This window comes from Musa acuminata, chromosome BXJ3-1 (assembly GCF_036884655.1).
Source record: "Musa acuminata AAA Group cultivar baxijiao chromosome BXJ3-1, Cavendish_Baxijiao_AAA, whole genome shotgun sequence".
Taxonomy (NCBI): Eukaryota; Viridiplantae; Streptophyta; class Magnoliopsida; order Zingiberales; family Musaceae; genus Musa; species Musa acuminata.
In genome coordinates, this window is record NC_088349.1 from 2,798,414 (window position 1) to 2,816,856 (window position 18,443).

Below are 18,443 nucleotides of genomic sequence, written 5' to 3' on the forward strand. Positions count from 1 at the left end.
GCTTTCTTCGTTCGCTTCCTACGCCACGGCGACTTCTCTCACAACGCCGGAGAGCTTGGTTAGGTAAGAAGTTTTGAGCGGGAAGGAGCGTGTGGGGGCCGCGATTTTATACACACGAAAACTGAGACGCAGAAAGCAGACGAGCGAGTGTAGTGTATGCAAAATAACCACGCTGCATAACCCCCGCCGTTCATCGCGAAAAGGTTGAACGGATGCGATAAGTTTTCAGGCGGGACAAGAGGAACAGGTGATCGAATAGGCGATTCTGCGGACTGTCATGTGTGAATGTTAAACTCCCGTCACCGTGTCCTTCCATCGCCGTTCGTTTCGGTTTCGATGCGGTGATGATCTTGATATCCACTTGATGTCGAATCAATGCGTCTTAATCACCATCCGTTTAATGGTAGTAGAAATGGCCCAAGAAAGTGTAGTAGAAATGATATTTCATGAAAAAGGATAAATAAAATAAAAAACTTCAATTTTCTTGATACCCAATCGAATGCCGCCACGTAAACTCGTCGTGGATGTGAGCTACTCGACCGCTCGTTAGCCTCCTGCGAAGGAAGAGCTCCTCTCCTCTCCTCTCCTCTCTGTGTTCATCGACTCTCATACGTTGGTTGTGATCTCCCCGGCCCCCAACTCCTCAGAACCATCCAAAACCCTCTGGGGGGGAGGAATCCTCTTCCGCTACTAGAGTTTCTTCGCCGAGGAGGAGGAGGGGTTCCGAAGGAGGAAGGTGGCGGCGTCCAGGAAGCAGCTCCTCCCCCGCCAGCGGCGCCGCTCGCTTGCCCGGCTCCGGGTGCGCGCCGTGGGAGGGGGCGTGGACCGCTGTGTCGCCACCGGGATCTAGGAGTTCGCGGATGAGGAAGATTTCATCAAGGCGGGCGGGAGCGAGCGGCTCTTCGTCCAAATGCAGGAAGGAAAGCCCATGGAGAAGCAGGGCCAAATCGCCGAAAAGGTTTCCTTTCTCGCCTTAATCTCTTCTATTTTTATGCTTCCAGTTACATATAACTTGTCCTTTTATCGCATCGCTTTTGGAACGCTAATTGGGATAAAATGAACCTGTGAATTTATGTTGTTTGTTTGGCACTGTTTCATCTGATGAATGTTAACTCGAGTTGCAAGAGGCAGAGTGATGAGTATTGCTCTGTCTGCTAGTTTACCTCTTGTGTGTCAAGGTAGAATTGCATTAAATGATGTGTCAGATCTGAGAGCTTGGTTTCACCATTAGGCATTTACACGCAGAGCATATACCGGATGACTTCTTGTGACATGAGCATCATCCAGATTATAGAAAATGTGATTTAAGTCGCAGAAGCATATCATAATAGAAATGCTTTCTCAATCTTAGCCAATTCGCACGAGGAACAAAAATTTACTGTATCACTATGCTGATTAGCTTCGTCTTTCCTCTCCAACATGTTCTTTTCTCGATGCACTTTTCGTTTGTGATTCCTTCTGTTTGGACCATTAATTTGTTCAGACTAATTATAAATCCTTCTTTCAGCTGTCACCTATATCTTCAGCGGCTTTAATGTCGTGGGGGAATGACCTGAGCTTTTATCTTCCATATTAGCTCCTTGGTAATAGTCAACTGGCATATTAGAATATTCTTTACTGCTTTACTCACTGTAGCTCAGTTGAATCAACAATTTATAAATCTTGGACTCATAAGAGATATGGAGAAATGATAGAGAGAGAGAGAGGAACGGATTGACCAAACTTAAGCATTGATGCTCTAATTTATAATCCAAATCTTGGTTATATTTCTTTTATATAGAAAGTGAATTTACATCGAATATAAACATATTTTGGTACAATAAAATTATTCATTTTTTTTGCTCAAATGAGTAAAAAATATATGCATGAAAGAAGTGTCGCTTTAGTCTTTTTATGAAAAGTATTTGAGTGTATGGAGATGATGCATGCACATTAAGATCAAGTAATGGACTAGTAAGAGATGCATGCACATTAAGATCAAGTAATGAACTAGTGAGAGATGCATGCACATTAAGATCATGTATATGCACAAGCCAGTAGAGCTGTATATAAGTCTCATCATGATGAGCTAATCATGGCTTATATCTCTATACTGAAAACATTCCTAGGAGAGGTCATAATTAATTAATGTATGATAGTATTGTACATATAACTATATCTAAATTTGATTTATGTAGCAACGTAAGCTAAATATCAATTCTAATTTTCACTCAAATATATATCACTGTATCTTTTATGGATTGTTTACAAGCTAATTATAAAAACATGTTCTTTAAATATCTTATGCAGTAAGGTTTTAGTAAATGGATCAATAATTAATATAGCAAAATTTAAGTTCTTATTTGATATTAATAATTTCTGAATTTTTCTTTACCTATTAAGTACTTTATATCATAATGCATATAACTATTAAGGAATTTGTCATTCTTAGGAAAAAAAAAAAAAACTATGATATGTCATAAAGTATCTACAGCGACTTAGGAGTTTGACTATACTAAGTCTTGAGATAAAATTTTATAATAATAAAATTTGTTTAATGGTATCAAAACATGCCACTAAATCAGTTTTTATTTTGATAATATAATTTATATTTTACTATTCTTAAAAATTACAACTTCAACTAATATAAATATGAATCATAAAGTGGACTTCCTATTGTCGAGATAATGAATATAAAAATCTCATTATTTCAAGCTAATCTAATCCCTTACATGTGAGCATATAATCCTTTGTCCTTTACAAATATCTTACTACTTTATTCTTTTATAATATTATTAGGACACTGACTTTGATTAAAATTTTTATCTATAGTAATAGGTATATCATTAGCTCAACAAAACTACATACTAAATCTCTCAAGACTTGATTAATATATCTTTTTTTGAGATAGTCTTAACTATCTTTGAGATTTATCCTTAAATATCTCAATGCTAATAATATAAACAATCTCATTCACGTCGATCATCTTAAAATTGTTGGTGAGAAATATCTTGGTCTCATGTAATAAACCGAGATCATTGGTGGCAAGTTTTCCTTTCCTTTCTATGCGAATCCTTTAGGTTGCTTAATATAAATTTTCTCATCTAGATTCTCATTCAAAAAAATTATTTTCATATCCATATGATATAAATTAAGATCATAATGAGCTACTAATATCATTACTATTTTTAACTAGTTAATTTAAAACTAGAGAAAATATCTCGTTATGATTGATATCTTCTTTATAAATAAAATTATTTATCATAAGTCCGGCTTTATATGGTTCAATATGAACTTTTGAGTCATATTTAGTTTTGAAGACTAATTTACAATTGACTTTTTTATAATTATTAGACAATTTGATGATTTTTAAATACCATTCCAGTCTATTAATTTTAACTTTTCTTTTATTGCATTATAGTATTTTTCAGAATCATCATTTTTCATAACTTGTGAAAATAATAAGGGATCCTTTTGATTCTTATATCATAATCCGATTATTGTAAATATTACACATGATCATAAAAAATGATAGAGCTCCTTTTCCTTTGAGATCTTATATAAACTATCGGTTGTGATTGATCAATAAGATCATTAGTAGTCACATCAATATAATGTAAGATTTTATCAATGTTATTTTATAGTTCACCCTCATCAATTCGTTCATTAAATTTTGGATAGTGACCTGGTCAAAATCACTATTCAACGATCAAAATCCAAATCAGGGTCAAGATCAAGATCAAAATTAGATTTTGACCAATGTCAAAATCAAATGATTGTCAAAATCAATATTTTGACCAAACTAGGTCATCTTTCTTTTGGAAGACAGAGGAGGAGTATAATATTTTGGAAGAGGAGCATGTTGAAATTCTTGTAGAAGCAATGAGAATTGATCATCTTTCTTTGTTCTTCAAGAATCTTAATGATGAGGGACTCATGGAGCTGAAATCTCCCTGTTATGATCCGTAATCTCTCGATGTGATTAAAAATAATCTTGTTAGTGAGATTAGCAGACTAATTGAGAAAGTAAGGGTGATCGAAGAGGAAAAGATGTAATTTTCTAACTTTTACATATCCAGAAGAAGAACTAAGAAATTGCCTGTTGATTTTAGAGTTTGATTTGAACATCGTGACTAGCTTATTTGAAGAATTGGATCTTCAAACAGAAGCTGTAAAGATTAAATTGATGGAGAGGGAAACACGACTATCAGAAGCAAATCAGAAGGTCAAAATCCACTCAAGAAAAAAATATGTTACTAAATGAAGTCCTTGAGACTCTTCGACCGGATAATGTTGAGACTAAGCTCGTGAATGAAGAGATGGAGAAGAAAATTTTAACTTTGATAGGTGTTAACACGATCGTCGATTGGTGAGTCGGTTCGGTTGATTTTTTTGTTGAAAGCGTAGATACTTTCTAGTCACTCTTCCTAGCTGATGTGGAGAGCTAGTGCTATGGGCGGGACGAAGAAAACTGTAGGGAGAGACAACATGCTAGGAGTGGCTCAATCTTCGAGCTGCGAAGCTTGGTTTGGGAGTTGGCTGTCGGGTAGCTTCCTGGTCATGCCTCCGGGCTACGTCAATGACCCTGCACAACAGGCATGCGTCGGGAATGTCCCTACTCGACCCCTCTAATGCTTAAGTTAGGAAAACAGAGAGGGAGGAAGACAAGGGTATCAACAATGAATTAAGAGAGTAAAGAGTCTCTTCTGCCTGTCTGCCCTAGCTTGGCCTGGGGCATGAGTTTTATACCTGAGCGCTAGGTGGAGCGGACGGGCTTCTGTCAATACTCCCCTTACCCGATGTGGTGGAAACATTTAATACGGGCGACGTGCTAGCGCATGCTTCCAAAGGCAGCGTATGGGGATTGTCGCGATATGTCTCCGATCGGATTTTCTTGCTTATTCGGGTCAGGCAAGGTGTGGTCCTCTCGTCGTTCGTCCGACTGGTGAAGCCGAGCCATGCCGTAGACCATTAATGCGGAGCCAGGTTTATTTTCCCGACTGCAGGATCGATGAGGAATTCCTGTGGACTCACTTCGGGAAGTTGGGGCAAGTGACGTGACATCCCGTTGGTGGTCGTAGGGAGTAAGTGGCTCCGAGCCTTTGTCTAGGTGTTTCTTACGTGTTTATCCCTATCAATAGGAATGATGAGATTAGAGGTCTTCAAAAAGAAAATATGACGGTGAAGAGGGGGACATTGATCAAATGCATAAAAGAGTTGAAGATCGTGTATTGTATGCAGGGAGGAGCATCTCATCTTATTAGAACTTCAAAAAGAAACAAGTGAGATTATGCAGTGTGAAGAGCAGATTGCAACAATGTTGACCGACTTCCAGATTTTATTAGTCAATGCAGCATTGCAGGATGACAAGTTTCAAGAACTGAGAGTAGTAGAAGGCGAGGTTAGTGCAGTAGTGCAAAAGGAGGTGCCAGTTGCTGAACCATATTTATTTATCCATTACATTACACCGAAGCTCTTGCTTCCCTCCTGTTCTTGGGAGTGAAGATGGTCAACTCATTCCCTCGGTTCAACTTTAGCCGCCTAACCTCCTCCTTGTAGAACCGGTCGACATATCACACAGAGTTGATGTCTTCCCCACGAAGTGGTTGCAAAGGAGCAACAAGCGGACCGTGAAAAAGAGAAAAATGAACGTCTTTAAGAAAGTGGATGGGGGAGATGGCCATAGCTCTCGGTGTTTAAGTAGAACTACGAACGAGGAGGAGACAATGGTGAAGAGAAGTAGGAGGGTATTTATACTGGGTTAATTAGAAGTCCGGTTGGACTGTCACGAGACTCGGCATTAACTCATACATTTTGTTGAAGAGAACGGGCCGACGATTTCTGTTGAGCCCAACCGCGAGCTGCATACAACATGTGAAAGCCATCTCTACTTTTTGTGCTTACTGATTTCCCCTTCTCGTTGATCTCGTTTCCTTCGATTTCCTTTTCGTGTGGGTTTTCAAATTTAATTTCGATTCCTTTGTTCTTTTCTTCGCACAATTGGGTTTTGCTTGGTGATTTACGCCCCTGGATCGAGGATTCTAGGGTTAGGGTGTTGGATGTGGGGACCGGGGAATTAACCAGTTCTCTGATTATTAGATGCATCGAGATTAGTTGATCGCTGGATTTTTGTGCTGAATCTACTTTCGACTTTATTTCAGTGTTTGGAATCTAATGCAGTCACAATGAGCGAGGTATTCGATGGTTACGAGCTCCAGGACTGTGAGATCTCCACATCTCTCTCACGGAAATGTACATCTGCTGCACTTCTCGATGGAGGTACCCCTCTCTCTCTTTCTCTCTCTCTCTCTCTCTCTCTCGTGAACTTATTAAACATGTAATTTGCTCGACAGAGAAAAAGAAGCAGAAGGTATCTGAAATTAAATCTGGCCTGGAAGATGCGGAGAATCTAGTAATACGCTCGATTGTATCTCATTGGTTGATTAATAGGACCTGCAACTTTATAAGATTGCTTTTCTAGATTCGAAAAATGAATATCGAAGCCAGAAGCTTGCAGCCGAGCATAAAGGCCAGATCGCTGGCAAAGTTGAGGGAATACAAATAGGACCTTAACAACTCGAAGAGTGAATTTAAAACAATTACCATCCCTAATCCTAGCCAAGCTGCAAGAGAAGAGCTACTGGAGTCGGGGATGGCTGATACATTGGCGGTATGACAGGTCTTAGTTTATTGTATTTTCACTGTATATTATCATGCTTAATCATTGCATTTCTGGCTTTTTATTATAATCTGGTCGCCATGTAGTTAAAGGTTAGTTTGATAATTATGGGATTTAGGGCAACATAATTGATAAATGTTAGGCTTCGCTGATGTGAAATAACAGTTCGTATGGAAAGTTGTTTTCTTTGTTTCTGTCACATTATTCTTGGATTGTCTTTCTTCTTTTTTGTTGTTCACCATTCTTATGGAATTTGGATATCCAATTGCTATGCAACACTAAGAAGGAGTGGAAAAAATTTCTCAGTGAATGGGTTTTACTTTTTTGTTTGGAAGTATAGTATAAACTGACTAATACTGAAATATGAACTAAGGTTATATGGAGGAGGCATGGAGCTATATGATGCTAAACATAGAAGTTAGCAATGAACAACATATTGAACATGTGTAACTGCTAAATAACCACTTGTTGGCCTTGGAGATTGTAATTCAGGTATCAGTAGGGAACGGTTTATGTTGGGTTTATCATGAATTAGCCCTCAGTGACCTAGCTAGTCATCATTTTTTTGTAATTTCCTGCATAGGAGCTGGTGATTACAGTGGTGGTGACAGGTTCGACTTTGATCAACTAAATAGCAGCATGGAAACAGAGTGTTGGATTTGAATCTAGGTAATGTGGAGGCTTCATGTCTTTACTTCGAGCTGTGCAGAATGAATTGCTAGTGTTTTATCACTGTGTATGTATCAACTTCTATTTAAATAATTTGGTGGTACAGGTCTCTGCTGATCAAAGGGCAAGGTTATTAATGTCAACTGAGAGACCCAACAAGTCTAGTGACAGGATAAAGGAGAGCATAAGGTCAACACTGGAGTCAGAAGAAGTTGGTGTTTCAGTTCTTCAAGACTTGCATCAACAAGGGAACCTCACTTACATGCCCATGTAACTGTATGTTTCTGTTCTAATCTTCTTGTTCTTGTGACAACTTCATGTACTTTTTGTCATGGGTTAATCGTTCATATTCAGTGCCATCTGTAGTTTTTGTGCTTACTGATGTGATCATCTTAGTTAATGCCAATCGGACAATTTAAGTCGAAATTGGAAGATGTGAGAACATAGCTACTTCTTTTTTTGGGGTTCTCCTTTGGGACTTTTCCTAATGGGATGAGTGTGTTAGTACAACAGCATCTGTTCATAAGCTAAATTTGGCATCATGGATCTAGTCACAAGATGGTCATAGTTGGGGTTTTATTTCTTTCAATTATATTAATCTTCTCTTGTCATATGTTTCGGCAATATCTTAAAGCTAAAAAGAGGAAATAAGGTGTTCATGGTACAAGGGATGACACAGTCATAATTGACTCTATCTGAATGTACTTGTTGCAAATATAATTCTTTTTTCAAGATCAAGATTTTAAATTTTAGTTCTCCAATTTGATCGTTTACAAATGCTAAAGCAGGGACTAAGGACTGAATTCGTTACCACAAATAAATCATCAAGAACCAGTAAGCATTCATCCAAAAAGGTGAACTGAGAAATTGCTAATCAATTATACCAGTGTTTAAGGCTCTCAATGAAGTCCCTTCCATCAGTTATATAGATCAGGCAATGAGTTTATAAGTCTTTGAGTTGGAAGATTAGCTCTGGTTCTGGCAGTTATTTTGATCCTGTATTTTAAGCTTGCCCATTGAAGTCCGCGATTGTATCGCTCGGGCCTGCTCAACTTGTGGTCAATGCTTTTGTGAAATAATGAAGTTTACCCGATCTCTCTTATTCTGCAAGATGATCAATTCCATTACTCCTACCATTTCATTTACCTTGCTGCCTGCTGCATCCAATTGGCAATGTTGGAGATGGTAAGCCATCCACAGGTAGGAAAAGTATTCTTGTTCAAGTACTTTGTATTATGCATCATTGAGCAAGGAGAGCTGATACGGACGAGGGTAAACACTGTTTTTGATCGAGAACCAGGAGGTTTGCTCATCAAACAGTAATGTCTGTCTTTGGTTTTTTATTATTTTATTGTGATACTCAAGCATATATGCATGATCTGATTTAAGCAAACAGGTTTAAGGTCAATCTATATGTTCTTGTTAGATCAAAAATATTCTTGTTGTTGTAAACACATTTCTGGTTTCCAAACCCCCCCTCAAGAGAATTCTGCAATATTATTGATTGTTGTCATAATAACATTTGTTGGGTTGGATAGTATGACAATTCTTCAAATTTTCTTGCACTGATTATGAAACTGTAGCAATTTTAAGTGCTTGAGGTCTTAAATGTTGTAATTATTATCTTCTTCCTTATGTGTTGATGCAATTATTTTTTTGGTGGTGGTATCATCTCATCTTGTTCTTAATGCTCATACTCCTACAACAGCAAAAAGATTGGTTTTTGAAACCTATTAAGGTTAGATTTACTATTTTGTGTCGATTGATTATTTCTAAACCCCATATCGATGGAAAGTCAAAAACCAAATTAAAAATCCAACCAGCTAATATTATTTTGGTTTGCTTTGGAATATTATTTTTGGATTGTCTTGATCGCAGCGGATGCGAACGGAGGTGAACTCAGTGACGGCCGTGTGGAGGTCCTCGACGGAGAGCGGGGGGAACGGCCACCGAGAGAGTGGTGGCGCCGCCTTCTTCGGCCGCGACTTTTATACGTACGAGCGAGTACCGTGTACGCAAATAACCACGCAGCTTAACCCCCGCCGTTCATCACGAAAAGGTTGAACGTGTCCTTCCATCGTCGTTCGTTTTGATTTCGATACGGTGATGATCTTGATATCCACTTGATGTCGAATCGACGCGTCTTAATCACCATGCGTCTCGATCCTCCGATGCCTAAGGGAAATGATATTCCATAAAAAAGGATAAATAGGAAAAAGAGCCATATCCGGTGGCTGGCTACAATTTTCTTGATACCCAATCGAATGCCGCCACGTAAACTCGTTGTGGATGTAGGCTACTCAACCGCTCGTTCGCTTCCTGCAAAGGAAGAGCGCTCTCCTCTCTCGGTTCATCTACTCTCGTACGTTCGTGGTGATCTCCCCGGCCTCCAAAACCCTCTGGGGGGAGGTTTCCTCTTCCACTACTAGAGTTTCTTCGCCGAGCAGGAGGAGGAGGAGATTTGGTAGCGGAGCTTGCGGCAGTGGACATGGAATGCTTAGGCCGCGCGAACTCCGCAGCGATCTCCGTCCACTTCGACGAATGGAGGTTCCGAAGGAGGAAGGTGGCGGCGTACGGGAAGCAGCTCCCCCCCCGCCAGCGGCGCCGCTCGCTTGCCCGGATCCGGGTGCGCGCCGCGGGAGGGGGCGTGGACAGCTGTGTCGCCACCGGGATCGAGGAGTTCGCGGATGAGGAAGATTTCGTCAAGGCGGGCGGGAGCGAGCGGCTCTTCGTTCGAATGCAGGAAAGAAAGCCCATGGAGAAGCAGAGCAAAATCGCCGAAAAGGTTTCCTTTCTCGCCTTAATCTCTTCTATTTTTATGCTTCCAGTTACATGTTGGGATGAAGTGAACCTGCGAATTTATGTTGTTTGTTTGGTACTGTTGAATCTGGTGAATGTTAACTCGAGTTGCATGAGGCAGAGTGATGAGTTGCTGAAAGAACGTATTGCTCTGTCTGCTAGTTTACCTCTTGTGTGTCAACGTAGAATTGCATTAAAGGATGTGTCAGAATAATGAGAACCAGATCTGAGAGCTTGGTTTCACCCATAAGCATTTACACGCAGACCATAAACCGGATGCCTTCTTGTGACATGAGCATCATCCAGATTATAGAAAATGTGATTTAAGTCGCAGAAGCATATCATAATAGAAAAGCTTTCTCAATCTTTGCCAGTTCGCAGTAGGAAAAAAATTTACTGTATCACAATGCTGATTAGCTTCATCTTGCCTCTCCAATATGTTCTTTTCTCGATGCACTTTTCATTTGTGATTCCTTCTGTTTGGACCATTAATTTGTTCAGGTTAATTGTAAATCTTTCTTTCAGCTGTCACCTATATCGTCGGCGGCTTCTACATTGGATTTGATCGTAATTGGTTGTGGTCCAGCTGGTCTTTCTCTTGCTGCAGAATCTGCCAAGAAAGGATTGCAAGTTGGTCTTATTGGACCAGATCTTCCATTCACAAATAATTATGGTGTATGGGAAGATGAATTCAAGGGTAATTGTGTGATTGTCATTCAAATATACTTATACACCTTTGCTAATTTAGCCTCCTTTTCTTTTGACCAACTAGAAAACAAAAGTCTCTTTATGTTTATGATATTGATTTCTAAAACCTTGCTGCCTCATATTAGAAAATATTATTGATTTTATTTCTAGAAAAGAAAAGAAACTAATTACTATTCCAAATAGTTTGGATTTGTCAGACAACCTGAACTACATCCTGATTTCAAGCAAGACATAACACCTGATTAGATCAAATTGGTAACACACATGTTCATTCATACAAAGCATTTACTGATATAAGTAGAAGCCATTGAAGGGTGAAGAACCTTGAACTTGGCTAACTACTGATCTAGATAGTTTCCTGAATTTAGTTGATAGAATCAGAATCTTTTATCACCCCCTCAGATGAAATCACATCAGCATGTTAATTTGAAGCTGGCTAGCGATGGCTTTATTTACATTGTAATTTACATAATAACATATTGTCTCATAAAACAAACACACTAGATCTGGCCATGGGAAAATACTGGGTCCGGATATGAGAGCCTTTCCTGAAACTGGATTAAAATTAATATTTAGGTCCAAATAAAAATCTGTCGGATATGGTTATATTGTTAAAATGGATTGCGTTGCTGAAATATGATAAAACGAAGATTTATACCTCCACTTTTTCTAGAAGTTTGAGGATAATATTTATCTGACTTTTCCTACTTTTATTGTTATGCCCAGTTTGATGGGATAATTGGTCTATCAATTTTATTGGGCTTAAACCATTGGCCAAAATGCTTAAGTTAAAATTAATAAATATATGCTCATCAGACCCTAGACTATCTTAGTCTTGCTCACTTCCAATGTGAGACTAATCAGGAGGTTACAATTAAAGCTAAGTTTCCAACTAATGATCCACTATGATATCATAAATTGGGTAGCATGATAAATGATGAGTTGGATGACCACTAATCTTATAGTAAGATTTTAGTATGAGTTGTAAATCAGTTCATTTTATCAAAAATAGAAAAAAGCTCTACTTTTTAATCTAAAACTTAAGCTCATCTTGTACTTGAGGTAATGCCATTTTCATTTGGTTTAGGATTATCATTTTGGCTATCATGCATTCTCCCTCTTAGTTTAGGATCCATATCTTTCTTTTATTAGCATAACAAGTCTAACTTAGTGTGATGTATATGTTAAACCACTGACCTGTCACTATTATAGACTTTGTTTCCAATCACAGGTCACACCTAATATATATATGTATATATATACAAGGTTTAAAATATCGTACCGTACAGTACCGACGTTTCGACATTCGCTCCGTACGGTACGATATAGTATACCGAGTGGTATACCGAACACACACACACACACACACACACACATATATATTTGGCGACGTCGCCTCATTTTTATATATAAAATATTTATATATAAAATATTTTTCTAAAAGGCGACGTCGAGTTGCCTTTTTCGGTGACGTTGCCTTTAATATATATATATATATATATATATATATATATATATATATATATATATATATATTTTTTTTTTTTTTCTTCTCTGGGTGACGTCGCCAAGGCGACGCGACGTCGCCTTTATATATATATATATACATATATATATATATACATATATATATATACCGTCCGGTAACAGGCGGTCTATGTACTGGTCAACTGATGAACCGGTACATACCGTCCATACCGAACGGTATTATTCGAAACTGCATACCTTGTATATATATATATATATATATATACATATATATATATATACATACATACATTTATACATATATATATATACATACATACATATATATATATATATATACATACATACATATATATATATATATACATACATACATATATATATATATACATACATACATATATATATATATATATATATATATATATATATATATATATATATACATGACTTTTGAGCTTTCCTTCCATTTTGTTTGACTAAATGACTTTGAAGTCATATCTAACCTATTTATATTGCTTATATTCATCCGTTTTAGATCTTGGCTTAGAGAGCTGTATTGAGCATGTTTGGCACGATACAATTGTGTATCTTGATAGCAATGATCCAATTTTAATTGGCCGTGCATATGGTAGGGTTAGTCGACACCTATTGCATGAAGAGTTGTTGAGAAGGTAAGCATGATTCTTGTGTTTCACTTCCACAACTAAGTGATGAATCTTTGACTGATAATGGTATGGCAATTATCTTCAGGTGTCAGGAATATGGTGTAATGTATCTTGATTCAAAGGTGGAAAAGATTATTGAAGCAAGTAATGGATGTAGCATGGTTGTTTGTGAAAAAGACCTTATGATTCCTTGCAGGTACTACAAGGTATGTGGTTCATTGTTAGTTAAATTTGATGTCTGACTATTGAAAGTACAGGCTTGCTACTGTTGCATCTGGCGCAGCATCCGGAAAGCTTCTCGAATATGATGTAGGAGGTCCTCGTGTTTCGGTACAGACAGCATATGGAGTGGAAGTTGAGGTAGGAAATGATTATAAATAATGTTCCTTTTGTAGTATGTTGTTTAGATGGCACTAGACCGTCCTTGCAGATTTCCTTATCAATCTCAATTTTTTTCATGTGGATGCAATTCCATTATGCTTAATTTTCGATTTTGGCTTTAAGTAGCATATTTTATATTTTCAACATTATTGGCCAAATTTACTAAAGATACTAACTTGTGGCCTATAACCCAATAACAAGCCACCTGACTTCCAGACACTACCAGCACAATCTTATGCTTTATGCTGTTATACAAAAGCTTTTTGTTCAAGTATAGGTATATGCTAAAATTGAAACCAAGAGAAATGATGGAGAGGTTGCTAATATGCTTGGCACATATCATGCTAGTAACTGATATGTGGACAATTCATGGATCTAAAAACACTGAATTATTGTTAAACATATTGAGAAATTTGTACATGTCATCATTGCTTCAATCTGTTAAAGACCCGGGAATCTTGTGAAATTTAAAATGCTGATCTTTTGAACTTTTGTGATAAACCTTCAAAAAGTGGAGCTACTAATCTGCACTGGTTGTTGATTTTACTGGTCATATGATGGTTAAATGACGAAGTACAGCATCAAAATCTAGCTTTTCCCTTTTGCTCCAACCAGAAATGCAGTGATATTTATGTCACCTTATGCTTAGTAAGTTGAATGGCATCCCTGGATTATTACCAAGAGTTTATACTTTCGTTAGCCATAACATGATTAGTAAGTTGAATGGCATCCCTGGAGTACTGTTAATGGTTTATACTTTCATAAATATAACACGATTTGCAAAACTTATTGACAAAGTAGAGTTTCTTGGTTCGGTTCATCACATCAGTTAATTCCTTTGGAAGGTCTCAAACTCTCTAAATCTAGCATTCTAATATAAAAGGGAACAGTATTCTCACACTTTTAGTAAAAAGGAACTTCCATCAATTAATTTTTGCAAATTGATATCCATTAAAAATACTGCTTGAGCTTGTATATGCATGGACAGCCCTAATGGTAAATCAATCTTTTCAGAATATTTGGTTACATGACATTCATTGTATAGTGCTTGGTACATCTCCATCTGTATTTCTGAAGATTTAATACAAACACTGCACTATTCATGAGAATGTCAAGTTTGTCCCATTTACTTCTTTATTTAGCAATATGCTATTCATGCCTGCTCAGTTGCATCTCAAGATTTAGCAGAAAATTGCCTGCTTTCTGGTGTCACGCTTGGTTTAAATTGTTCTTAGAAAATTATGGGTATACTGACAATTAAAAACTCTTTAAGGATGAATATTACTGCAAAAAATAGTAACATAAAGGAAATGTAGGAGGATCCCTGAAATAGAAGTGATAGGGTGTTGCAATTATATATTTAAGACATGCAGCAACCATGCAAAAAAATCTTGCCAACAGAACTGTTATATGAACAAGCATATTTAGCCAACTGTTTAGTGGAAGGCAGCCAACTTTTAGAAACTACACAGGAAAAAATGCCTTAGAGTGGTATACAAAAAACAGATGTTTACAAGTAGCAAAATTTTGATGTCCTACTTTTTTTTTTTCCAGCTAATTAATGGATCCTGTTCTTCATGTTTTGGAATACAAAGATTGAAAACTGTGGGAAATTTACTAGCATTGTATCAAATTTTCGTGTATGTGATGCTTGTCGAATATGAAAACTTTTTGTGATTGTTTACTTCTTTCTTTTTGATCTTTTTAGTCATATAACTCCTAGCTGTAAATATCTCTGTGGTATGTAATTTCCAGGTGGAAAACAATCCATATGATCCCAGCTTAATGGTTTTCATGGACTACAGAGACTATGTGAAAAACAAACAAAAATGTCCTGAAGCAGAGTACCCCACATTTCTTTATGCAATGCCCATGTCATCTACAAGAGTCTTTTTCGAGGTTTCTTTGCTATGTTCACTAAACGTTTTTGTTAAGATTTACTCACACATTATAATCAGAAGGTTCAATGGTGACTTGATTATAGGAAACATGTTTAGCATCAAGAAATGCCATGCCCTTTGATCTTCTCAAGAGGAAGCTCATGTCTCGGTTGGACACTATGGGAATTAAAGTATTGAAAGTCTATGAAGAGGTGAGCTGTTGAGATAGGCTTCTGAATTTTTGTCATATAATTTTAAAACAGAAAAGGTTGTGGACTTCCATATGCGCTTTTGCCTAGCTAATCAGACTATTAGCAGTGTGCATGAAACTCCAGCGAAATCATCAATCATGACACAGCCATCAAGATTGAAGCTTCTCTTTTTTTCTAAAAACACATTGTTGTATCAAATATGGATAACTTTGAAAGCTGGGACAAAAATAAAGTATTTCTCTTGCTATTCATCAAGCAACCATAAAACAACTGTCAAAATAACCAACTATTTTTTAAACTGATATAAATTTCAGTTGAGCCCGAAAGTTGAATTTTGCAGCTGAAAGTTTCTATTTTGATTCACAAGTTTCAATAGTTTTCTCCCAGTTCTCTTGTCCTAAGAAATTCGGATTGTTCTCATATTTCTTGTTTAGTAACAATCAACACTGCAACTACTCCTAGTGGGGTTAGGAAAGTTACTTGCTTTCATCTGCAGTATGATGACTTTTTTGGTCTGGAAGGAGATTAAGCTTTGGCATATTTTGCAGGAATGGTCCTATATTCCTGTTGGTGGATCATTGCCAAACACAGAGCAGAAGAACCTTGCATTTGGTGCTGCAGCTAGCATGGTGCATCCAGCTACAGGTATGAAGTCCATGGTTCTCAACTTCCCAGTTCACCTATGTTTCCTTTTTTATATATTTTTGTATATACAGTGACTGTAACCATCATTATAACAAATAAACAGGATATTCAGTTGTTCGGTCCTTGTCAGAAGCTCCAACTTATGCTTCCGTGATAGCAACTATTTTGAAGAAAGAAATCTTTCCTGACCAGAATTCAATGATATCAAATATCAATAATCCCTCAATGCTAGGTACGATAAAGGTTCCCTACGACAATAATTGCCATTTTTTCATCCGTTTCAAGTGTTAAATGAAATTAATTCTTCTGATTATCATCTTTCTTTACCAAAGCTTTAAAATCCTAGTTATTTTTCTGTTCAAAATAAAGCATAAATAAATATTGCTATAAAAAAATTGAATGTTTTGGCATGCATTTATGATATACCTAGTTTTCTCTCTTAATCTAATACTATAAATCTACAGGTTCAAGTTTTAGCTTTATATAATCAGCTTTTTGATGATGGAAATATTTTTTTGATGTATAATATTTGAACTGTTTGATAGAAGAACTAATGTTCGCTAGTTGAAGTTAGATGATTTCACTGTTTGATACTAAGTGCAATAATTGTTTGAACTTTGAAATTGCCTCTCCTTTGAGGACAAAATTTTCCAGAATGATATTTCCCTCTAGTGCACAAATATAGTCTCAGTTAATTGACCAGATCTGAAGACTTCCATAGTTTAGTGAAGACGAGATTGAATCATGAATGTAAAAGAAAAAAAATGAGGTTCTTGAAAAGAAATAGCAAATGCAAAAGATACGTATTGGAATGTTGTGCATCTGAAAGCAGCAAGTTGCAGCAACTGTTCATAGCTTAATCACTATTTATCAAGCTTTCAAGGAGGAATGACCCATTATAAAATTTAACCAGCTGTGGGAAAATGAACCATTTACTGGATCCAATTATACTCAATTTTATAGTAAACAAGTTGGCAAACTTAAGTAGCAGGTGAACAAGGAAACAAAAATTGAAGATTGTGTTAAATAATGAAGGTTGCTTTTGAGTGACATTGCCATTTCCATGACTGGTATCTAAAAGTTGTCATACGATGAGCATTGTCAGAATTTTATTTTCTGAAAAGATACATTCTTGTGCAAGTCAAAGCCATAATTTGTATCATCCAACTTCCAATACTAGTTGGTAATTCATTTCCTGTACTGATATTATACTATGAAAACTTCTATTCGTTATTGTAGCATGGAGAACCCTTTGGCCACAGGAAAGGAAACGGCAAAGATCATTCTTCCTCTTTGGGCTAGCACTAATACTGCAGCTGGATATTGAGGGCATCAGAACCTTCTTCCAGGCATTCTTCCAGTTACCAAACTGGTGAGTCTATCTTTCTCGACAATAACCATGAAGAAAGTGCAAGTCATAAATTTGATCTTTGAACTCTCATATCTATGTCTTTTGCAGTTTAATAGTCCATTAAAATATGCTACCCATACTTGATATGACACATTGTTTTCTTTGAAATAAATTTATCGATTCATTTTATTAGACTTCATGGCCGCGATAGAAATTCAGAAAACCATGAACATTAACATGTCAAAAGTCTTAACACCTGCAAGATTTTTTTCCCAAGATGAGATCGAAACCTACCTAAACCATTCTCAAGGCTGACAAACTTCTGTTGCAGATGTAGCAGCAAATAACTCTTATGATCTTGATTTCACCTGCAGGATGTGGCAAGGCTTTCTTGGTTCCTCACTTTCATCTGTGGACCTAATATGGTTTGCCTTCTACATGTTTGCCGTAGCCCCAAACAGCATGAGAATGTCTCTTGTCAGACATCTGCTCTCCGATCCTACTGGCGCAACCATGTTGAAGACATACCTCACACTGTAAATCCTCTTAAGATTCACAGCTATCTTAAGTTTTGATTATTGTACATATCATCCCGGAGACTAAGTTATGTTCTGTTTGGTGTCGTTACCTTTGCATGAATAGCATAGTAGTGAGATTCGTAGATGCAGCAGAGCAGGAGGTATTGTGAAGGAAGTTTACCAATAAATGTTATGATATCTACCAGCTTTTACAGGTCTAAATGATTTTTCTTCATTAATTTTGCAGGTTAAATTCCCATTAAATGATATTATCGATTAATGCATTCAGGAAAAATCATGAACCGACTTCGAGATCGGTCCGATCCCATTAGATGTAAGAGAATTAGATTTCATGTATGAACCGGTCGGTTCTTTAACGAACATTGGGAACTGACCGGGTCAGCATGAACCGGTTGGTTTTCCAGTGTATGCAAAGGTCAATAATGTCATTACCTCTTAAATAATA

The 18,443-nt window shown here is 37.1% G+C and overlaps 2 protein-coding genes across 6 annotated transcripts; both read left to right on the top strand.

Moving 5' to 3' along the window:
• Positions 1-515: 515 nt before the first annotated feature.
• LOC135628437 (vesicle transport v-SNARE 11-like) lies at positions 516-7,684 on the top strand. Of its 4 annotated transcripts, none has more exons than XM_065135077.1 (6): positions 516-958; positions 6,141-6,258; positions 6,333-6,391; positions 6,461-6,658; positions 7,242-7,327; positions 7,434-7,684. In XM_065135077.1, exons 1-4 carry the CDS (start codon positions 911-913, stop codon positions 6,542-6,544), a joined length of 309 nt encoding a protein of 102 aa, XP_064991149.1. In that variant the 5' UTR covers positions 516-910; the 3' UTR covers positions 6,545-6,658; positions 7,242-7,327; positions 7,434-7,684. The 4 variants fall into 4 exon arrangements, with proteins under 4 accessions (XP_064991149.1, XP_064991148.1, XP_064991147.1 ...); XM_065135076.1 differs by having other exon boundaries at positions 6,461-6,649; positions 7,032-7,327; XM_065135075.1 differs by having other exon boundaries at positions 6,461-6,649.
• Positions 7,685-9,648: 1,964 nt separating this feature from the next.
• Positions 9,649-18,122, top strand: LOC103988322 (lycopene epsilon cyclase, chloroplastic). Of its 2 annotated transcripts, XM_009406869.3 has the most exons (11): positions 9,650-10,112; positions 10,652-10,823; positions 12,861-12,996; positions 13,076-13,186; positions 13,248-13,350; positions 15,127-15,270; positions 15,356-15,463; positions 16,012-16,108; positions 16,212-16,340; positions 17,348-17,480; positions 17,834-18,122. In XM_009406869.3, the coding sequence occupies exons 1-11, from the start codon at positions 9,816-9,818 to the stop codon at positions 17,997-17,999; spliced, it is 1,596 nt and encodes a 531-aa protein (XP_009405144.1). In that variant the 5' UTR covers positions 9,650-9,815; the 3' UTR covers positions 18,000-18,122. The 2 variants fall into 2 exon arrangements, with proteins under 2 accessions (XP_009405152.1, XP_009405144.1); XM_009406877.3 differs by lacking the exons at positions 15,127-15,270; positions 15,356-15,463 and having other exon boundaries at positions 9,649-10,112.
• Positions 18,123-18,443: the final 321 nt, after the last annotated feature.